The following is an 8,076-nucleotide window of genomic DNA, read 5'->3' on the forward strand; positions in this document are numbered from 1 at the left end:
GCAGATTCTCACCCTTTTGGGCGCAGAAAACAGGCACCAGCTTTTGCTGGTGTTGCAGTCGACATAAGGAAGAAATTTTTCAGGATGAGGGTGGTGAGACACAGGGACAGGTTGCCCAGGGAAGTTGTGGATGCCCTAGGGTTGGACAGGGCTTTGAGGTAGCTGATCTAGTGGAAGATGTCCCTGCACACAGCAGGGGTTGGACTAGACGATATTGGAAGGTCCCTTCCAACCCAAACCATGCCGTGACTCTGTGATTCTTTGTCCCTTCAAATTCCCCACCATTGCACTGGGAAGTCCCCTCCCAACAGAGCCCGTGTCCCCCTGCCCCACGCTGGGGCACTCCCTGAGGGCTCCAGCCAGGGGAAAGCACCACACCGACCACGGTCTGCAGGACTCGTTTTATTAGCAAAGAGTGGGGAAAAGGCCCCTTGGAGTCCAGGTACCAGCTGGAAAAGGGCTCGGCAGTTGCAGGGCACCGTCGGACGTCGGGGCCACCACACAACGCCGCCACCCTCGTGCCGCTCTTTGAAAATAAAGAGGAGGACACGAGCCTGCGCCTCTTCCGATGGGCCTCCCAGCACGACCAGATGCTTCTTCCTATGAGGATAAGGCACCATCCGGTTCTCCGGTGGTCGCAGCCATCGCCGGCGTGCGGTGCCAGCGCTGGGAGATCCGCTGCCGCGGTGCGGGGAGGGCGAGCGGGGCTGGGGAAAAGCCCGCGATGGTCAGCGATGGGGACGTCCTCTCCTTCGTGCCACCAGCACTCATCCTGCAATGGCAGCTGTCCTTAACCCCAAAGGCCACCCCAGGGAGAAACGTGGTCCACCAGCCCCGGGTCCACAGACCCTGAACCCCCAACGTCTCTGCACAGAGGGACGGGATGAGTCCCCTCCTTGGGCACGGAGACGGAAATCTGCCAGCATTTGAGGGGACAGCCCCCATTTCAAGGCACTTCCCAGCAGCTCCCCACCCCTGCAGGGTGGGGGACCTCTCCGGGGACGTGGGCCACCCCTTGCCCCGGTGCCCCTGGGCTCTGCGTCCCCCCAGCTCTTACCGGGTGGCCGGGGCAGGGTCACCAGCTGGGCTGGCCCTCGCTGGGGCTGATCTGCTCCAGGATCTGGCTGTACCGCCGGGTGAGGGCGTTGGTGTCCCTGGTGAGGTGGGTGAGGACCTGCTGCAAGCCGGCCAGGTGGTGGGACAGGCGCTCCTCCAGCTGGGCATCCATGGCGTCGTTGTCGTCTGAGGACGTGTCGGTGTTGGCGTCGGTGCCGGTCGGGCTCTGGTCGGTGACGGAGGCCAGGCCTCTCTCCACCACGGGCTTGATGGCCTTGAGGAGCTGGTAGCGCTCGTAGAGGTCCGTGGGGCCGCCCGCAGCCGGGGCCGCCCCCTGCTGCTGCGGGAAGACCCCTCGGAGCAGGCTGGGGAACATCACCTCCTGCTCCATCTTCTGGGTGGCCAAGAAGTACTGCTCCATGGCCCCAAAGCCACAGCTCCGGCAGCGCTGGGCAGGGCTCTTCTAGGGGTGCCGCCTGCTCCCCGTCCCCGCCGAGGGCTTTTTATGCGGTGCTGGGGCACGTCCCTCCTCTGCTGTCCTCTGCCGTCCTCTCCTGCCAGCCCCAGGCCACGCTGGACGGTCGTGGGGCCAGGCTTGGCTCCGGCCCAGCTGGGGCTCGGTCACGCCGTGTCCCTGGCTCTGTGCAATCTCTCCTGGCCCAGCCTCCCCGCGGCCTTCGGCCGAGCTGGCCGGGGGTCCCGCCGCGTGCCCACACCGGGACCCTGGGGCCTCTCCCGTCCTGTCCCGTCCCAGCCCCTCGACATCACCGCTTCTGGGGCACCGGCAGAGCGGGGCCAGCTCCTGCCCCCCGGTGCGGGCAGCGGTGCTGCCGGGGGGACCGTCACCTCTTCCCCCCCTCCTTGCTGCCATGCGCTCGGGACGTGAACCCTCCGGGGACACTGAGCAAGCCCTGTCCGCAACTGCTGGCCTGGAGGTGGCGGCAGCCGCCGGTGTGGAAGATCTCACTGGGGATGCGCTGCTGCATCTGGTCCCACGGGGAGTGCTGGGGACACGGGATGGGGATGGGGATGGGACCAAATGCCGCGACGGAAAACTCCCGCAGCTGCGGCACGGAGCCATCGCTGCCCACGGGGGAGCAGAGACGGTGCCACCACCAGCCCCACTGCCCCGTCCTCGGGCAGAGGCCACGACTGGGGCAACGGCCAGCACTGCCCATTCCCGCGTGTCCCTGCGGTCTGTGGCAATCGGGGAAGATTGTTCTATTTGGGGAAAGGCCACGGGGTCCCTCGTCCCTTTTGCAACCCTTGGTGGTGGCCGCTCTCCCATCCCCCTCCACACGTCCCAGGCAGGTGCCCACGCTGCTGCCTGTCCTCTGCCCCCCTGACCTGTCCCCTCCGCCCCTCCTGTCCCTTCCACGGTGTCCCCAGCGTTTCTGGGTGTCCTGCTGCGTGGCCCAGCACTGCTCCGAGGCGGGCAGGTGCTGCTGGCCCCATGCTCTTGGGGCGTCTGGGCCACCATGGAGCTTCCTGGAGGTGCGTGGACGTCCTAGTGTCCCCCCAGGGTGGGCACGGTGGGCTGCGTTCACCCTGAGGCTGGAGCTTCACCGTGAGGTTCATGGAGGACACGGTGGTCTGCAGCCACTAGTGACAGGCGTCAGCCTCTGCCGGGAGACGTCCTTCCCCCTGGGGACACGTGGGCAGGTGTCACCCCAGGCAGCCCCTGGCAGGGGGCTCGATGCCACGACTCCCCGCGACAGGAGTTCCCTCCCCAGGCATGGTCTCAGCCCGTGGGGACATCTCTGACCCAGCACCTCCACCTCTCCCCGGGGCAGCCGGGCTGGGGACAGCCGGGGACAGGGCTGTGCTCAGCGCCCCGGGGCTGTGGCACCTCAGTCCTCCTGCCCCTTGGTGGTGCCACCCGGGGGATGTGACAGCAGGAGGTCACATCTGGGGGATGTGGGAGTCAGTGGGACCGCAGTGCTACACCGAGGTGTGTGTGTTCTGCTGGCCCCGTACAGGCACCAGCCGGAGCTTGGCCACGTTGTGGGTCTGGGCCACTGAGGAGCTGCTGGGATGTGCATGGACACTGCAGGGCTCTGGGGGCAGAGGGACCTAGGGGACACTCTGCCCCCCTGCTCCCTTGTTTCGGCTTTGGCATCATTATCCCGAGCTGACACAGCACTCGGGGCAGCGGGCCATGGGGTTATGGGGCCTCTGCAGCCCCAGGTTGCTCCCCAGATCCCCACCCTTGGGACATGAATCATTCCCAAACCTTCCCCCTGCCTCCAGGAACCCCATCAGCCAAAACCAGGCCCCCCACATCCCACTGGGAGAGGCTGAGGGGGAGCCGCCACAGCCAGCAGCGATGGCAGGAGCAGGGGGAAAGGGGCTGGGGCTGGAGCCCGGCACAGCCACCGTGGGGCTGTGGCATGGCTGGGGCTGGGCTGCGCCGAAACGGGGCACCCAGCCCCGGGTGGGGGCCCGTGAGAGGCTGCTCAGGGACACTGAGGCCCTGGGAGGTGCAATGAGATCCATGGGTCTCTGTGGCCGCAGATAGAGTGTTTGTGCAAGCCTCCCTCTGACCTGCCATCCTCCTGGGGAGCCAGTCCCTACCCATGGCTCATAGGGGGGAAGATGTCACCACACATGTGCCCCCAAGTGTCCCCGTGTCGTCCCTAGCACCTCCTGCTGTCACATCCCCCCGGTGGCACCACCAAGGGGCAGGGGGGCTGAGGTGCCACAGCCCTGGGGTGCTGAGCACAGCCCTGTCCCCGGCTGTCCCCAGCCCGGCTGCGCCGGGGAGAGGTGGAAGTGCTGGGTCAGAGATGTCCCCATGGGCTGAGACCATGTCTGGGGAGGGAACTTCTGTCGCGGGGAGTCGTGGCATCGAGCCCCCTCCCAGGGGCTGCCTGGGGTGACACCTGCCCACGTGTCCCCAGGGGGAAGGACGTCTCCCGGCAGAGGCTGACGCCTGTCACTAGTGGCTGCAGACCACCGTGTCCTCCATGAACCTCACGGTGAAGCTCCAGCCTCAGGGTGAATGCAGCCCACCGTGCCCACCCTGGGGGGACACTAGGACGTCCACGCACCTCCAAGAAGCTCCATGGTGGCCCAGACGCCCCAAGAGCATGGGGCCAGCAGCACCTGCCCGCCTCGGAGCAGTGCTGGGCCACGCAGCAGGACACCCAGAAACGCTGGGGACACCGTGGAAGGGACAGGAGGGGCGGAGGGGACAGGTCAGGGGGGCAGAGGACAGGCAGCAGCGTGGGCACCTGCCTGGGACATGTGGAGGGGGATGGGAGAGCGGCCACCACCGAGGGTTGCAAAAGGGACGAGGGACCCCGTGGCCTTTCCCCAAATAGAACAATCTTCCCCGATTGCCACAGACCGCAGGGACACGCGGGAATGGGCAGTGCTGGCCGTTGCCCCAGTCGTGGCCTCTGCCCCAGGACGGGGCAGTGGGGCTGGTGGTGGCACCGTCTCTGCTCCCCCGTGGGCAGCGACGGCTCCGTGCCGCAGCTGCTGGACTTTTCCGTCGTGGCATTTGGTCCCATCCCCATCCCCATCCCGTGTCCCCAGCACTCCCCGTGGGACCAGATGCAGCAGCGCATCCCCAGTGAGATCTCCCACACCGGCGGCTGCCGCCACCTCCAGGCCAGCAGTTGTGGACAGGGCTTGCTCAACGTCCCCGGAGGGTTCACGTCCCGAGCGCGTGGCAGCAAGGAGGGGGGGAGAGGTGACGGTCCCCCCCGGCAGCACCGCTGCCCGCACCGGGGGGCAGGAGCTGGCCCCGCTCTGCCGGTGCCACAGAAGCGGTGATGTCGAGGGGCTGGGACGGGACAGGACGGGAGAGGCCCCAGGGTCCCGGCGTGGGCACGCGGCGGGACCCCCGGCCAGCTCGGCCGAAGGCCGCGGGGAGGCTGGGCCAGGAGAGATTGCACAGAGCCAGGGACACGGCGTGACCGAGCCCCAGCTGGGCCGGAGCCAAGCCTGGCCCCACGACCGTCCAGCGTGGCCTGGGGCTGGCAGGAGAGGACAGCAGAGGACAGCAGAGGAGGGACGTGCCCCAGCACCGCATAAAAAGCCCTCGGCGGGGACGGGGAGCAGGCGGCACCCCTAGAAGAGCCCTGCCCAGCGCTGCCGGAGCTGTGGCTTTGGGGCCATGGAGCAGTACTTCTTGGCCACCCAGAAGATGGAGCAGGAGGTGATGTTCCCCAGCCTGCTCCGAGGGGTCTTCCCACAGCAGGAGGGGGCGGCCCCGGTTGCGGGCGGCCCCACGGACCTCTACGAGCGCTACCAGCTCCTCAAGGCCATCAAGCCCGTGGTGGAGAGAGGCCTGGCCTCCGTCACCGACCAGAGCCCGACCGGCACCGACGCCAACACCGACACGTCCTCGGACGACAACGACGCCATGGATGCCCAGCTGGAGGAGCGCCTGTCCCACCACCTGGCCGGCTTGCAGCAGGTCCTCACCCACCTCACCAGGGACACCAACGCCCTCACCCGGCGGTACAGCCAGATCCTGGAGCAGATCAGCCCCAGCGAGGGCCAGCCCAGCTGGTGACCCTGCCCCGGCCACCCGGTAAGAGCTGGGGGGACGCGGAGCCCAGGGGCACCGGGGCAAGGGGTGGCCCACGTCCCCGGAGAGGTCCCCCACCCTGCAGGGGTGGGGAGCTGCTGGGAAGTGCCTTGAAATGGGGGCTGTCCCCTCAAATGCTGGCAGATTTCCGTCTCCGTGCCCAAGGAGGGGACTCATCCCGTCCCTCTGTGCAGAGACGTTGGGGGTTCAGGGTCTGTGGACCCGGGGCTGGTGGACCACGTTTCTCCCTGGGGTGGCCTTTGGGGTTAAGGACAGCTGCCATTGCAGGATGAGTGCTGGTGGCACGAAGGAGAGGACGTCCCCATCGCTGACCATCGCGGGCTTTTCCCCAGCCCCGCTCGCCCTCCCCGCACCGCGGCAGCGGATCTCCCAGCGCTGGCACCGCACGCCGGCGATGGCTGCGACCACCGGAGAACCGGATGGTGCCTTATCCTCATAGGAAGAAGCATCTGGTCGTGCTGGGAGGCCCATCGGAAGAGGCGCAGGCTCGTGTCCTCCTCTTTATTTTCAAAGAGCGGCACGAGGGTGGCGGCGTTGTGTGGTGGCCCCGACGTCCGACGGTGCCCTGCAACTGCCGAGCCCTTTTCCAGCTGGTACCTGGACTCCAAGGGGCGTTTTCCCCACTCTTTGCTAATAAAACGAGTCCTGCAGACCGTGGTCGGTGTGGTGCTTTCCCCTGGCTGGAGCCCTCAGGGAGTGCCCCAGCGTGGGGCAGGGGGACACGGGCACTGTTGGGAGGGACTTCCCAGTGCAATGGTGGGGAATTTGAAGGGACAAAGAATCACAGAGTCACGGCATGGTTTGGGTTGGAAGGGACCTTCCAATATCGTCTAGTCCAACCCCTGCTGTGTGCAGGGACATCTTCCACTAGATCAGCTACCTCAAAGCCCTGTCCAACCCTAGGGCATCCACAACTTCCCTGGGCAACCTGTCCCTGTGTCTCACCACCCTCATCCTGAAAAATTTCTTCCTTATGTCGACTGCAACACCAGCAAAAGCTGGTGCCTGTTTTCTGCGCCCAAAAGGGTGAGAATCTGCCGACCGCACAGCCGAGACATGCAACGGAGAGACGGACACTGAGCCCCGCTGCTGCGCACCCAGAAGGGAGGGAGGGAGACATCAGCCCACGCACAACACAGTCACCACGCTCAGGGTTCTCTTCCAAGCTCTCCCCGGGGGTGTCCCACCACTGCTGGTGCTGCCCCGGGCCCCAAAGCTCCCCACGCCTTTCTCCTGCCCATCAGGGTTTCTGCCCCGGAGCTGCTCCAAGCAGGGCTGAGCCTGGGGACCGTCCCCGAGGGCCAGCGGAGCTGCAGGTGTCAGCTCCTCTGGAAAGCAACCGCTCCCGGGACCCCAGCCCCGCGTCCAGGTTTGGGTTATGATGGAGACTCCCATCTCCTCTCGCCTCTTCAGGACTTTCCTCCCGGCTGTCAAGACCACGTCGGCTTCGGCTCGTCCTCCCTGTTTGCAGGCAGTGGGGACATGGTCCCCAGGCACCCGTGGCCAAGCAGCCGGGAGGCGTGGGGACAGGGGCTCTGGAGGGGGCAGCTGGGGGCCGGATCCAGCAGTGCCCCACACCTGAAAGGGTTCTGGGTGGGCTTGAGCAAGGACAAGGACAGTCCCGGTGGTGTCCGGGGAGGCAGAGGCTTGGGGGGGTCTGACAGCAGGAGGTGCCAGGGACGACACGGGGACCCTCAGGGACACGCGTGTGGTGGCATTTTCCCCCTTCCTGAGCCGTGGCTGAGGACGCGCTCCCCACGAGGACGGGGGCTGGGGGGAGGCTTTCCCAAACGCCGGCTCTGCAGCCACAGAGACCTGAGGAGACCGTGGCACCTCCCGGGGGCTCGGCACCAACCCCGCTCTGCACTGCATCCGCACTGCTCCGGGAGACGTCGCTCGTGTGTCCTCGCAGGGCCGACGGCCAGCGGCTGCCCAGTGGAGGTGGGGGGGTCCCACGGTGTTCAGCCCAGCTTTGGGCAGACGGGACCCAGCGCTCACCCTGGCTCTGGGCCAAAAGCCCCCCGAATCGCTCAGTTTCTGGGAAGGGCAACCATGGCATCTAGGAAAGCGGCTGCCGAGCCCCACGTTCCCCAAAACGTGGGCAAGCACAACTACCCAAAGCCAGCCTGAGGACTTCAGAGCAGATCTGCCCTCCGTGTCCCTCCTCAGCCCTGGCCACGTTGCAGCCTTCCGTCTTATCCAGAAGCAGTGAAACACGAGGGGGATACTGGGAGACACCTAAGCTGTCCCCGTTGCAATGCCGCCTCAAGTTGGGGCGTGAGGGTTCACGCAATGGGAGAAGTGGAGCTGGAAGATGGACATGGGGACTCCAAACCGCCTTTGGAGCTCCTCTGCCTCCGCTGAACCGTGAGGAATGGAGGGACGTCGGTTCCCTGTGAGGTGAGGACCACGGAGGAGGTGATTGCCCTCTGGTGGTCTACCTGGCTGGAGCTCAGGGA

At 66.5% G+C, this 8,076-nt stretch overlaps 2 protein-coding genes across 2 annotated transcripts; one reads left to right on the top strand and one right to left on the bottom strand.

Moving 5' to 3' along the window:
- Positions 1-396: 396 nt before the first annotated feature.
- LOC127027206 (thyroid hormone-inducible hepatic protein-like) lies at positions 397-1,477 on the bottom strand. The gene is made up of 2 exons (XM_050912798.1): positions 1,058-1,477; positions 397-772 (listed from the first exon to the last, which is right to left on the bottom strand). The coding sequence occupies exon 1, from the start codon at positions 1,475-1,477 to the stop codon at positions 1,076-1,078; it is 402 nt and encodes a 133-aa protein (XP_050768755.1). The 3' UTR covers positions 397-772; positions 1,058-1,075.
- Positions 1,478-5,179: 3,702 nt separating this feature from the next.
- Positions 5,180-6,254, top strand: LOC127027575 (thyroid hormone-inducible hepatic protein-like). Its single transcript, XM_050913362.1, has 2 exons — positions 5,180-5,599; positions 5,885-6,254. Exon 1 carries the CDS (start codon positions 5,180-5,182, stop codon positions 5,579-5,581), a length of 402 nt encoding a protein of 133 aa, XP_050769319.1. The 3' UTR covers positions 5,582-5,599; positions 5,885-6,254.
- Positions 6,255-8,076: the final 1,822 nt, after the last annotated feature.

The sequence above is a fragment of the Gymnogyps californianus genome, chromosome 1 (assembly GCF_018139145.2).
Source record: "Gymnogyps californianus isolate 813 chromosome 1, ASM1813914v2, whole genome shotgun sequence".
NCBI classification, from domain to species: Eukaryota; Metazoa; Chordata; class Aves; order Accipitriformes; family Cathartidae; genus Gymnogyps; species Gymnogyps californianus.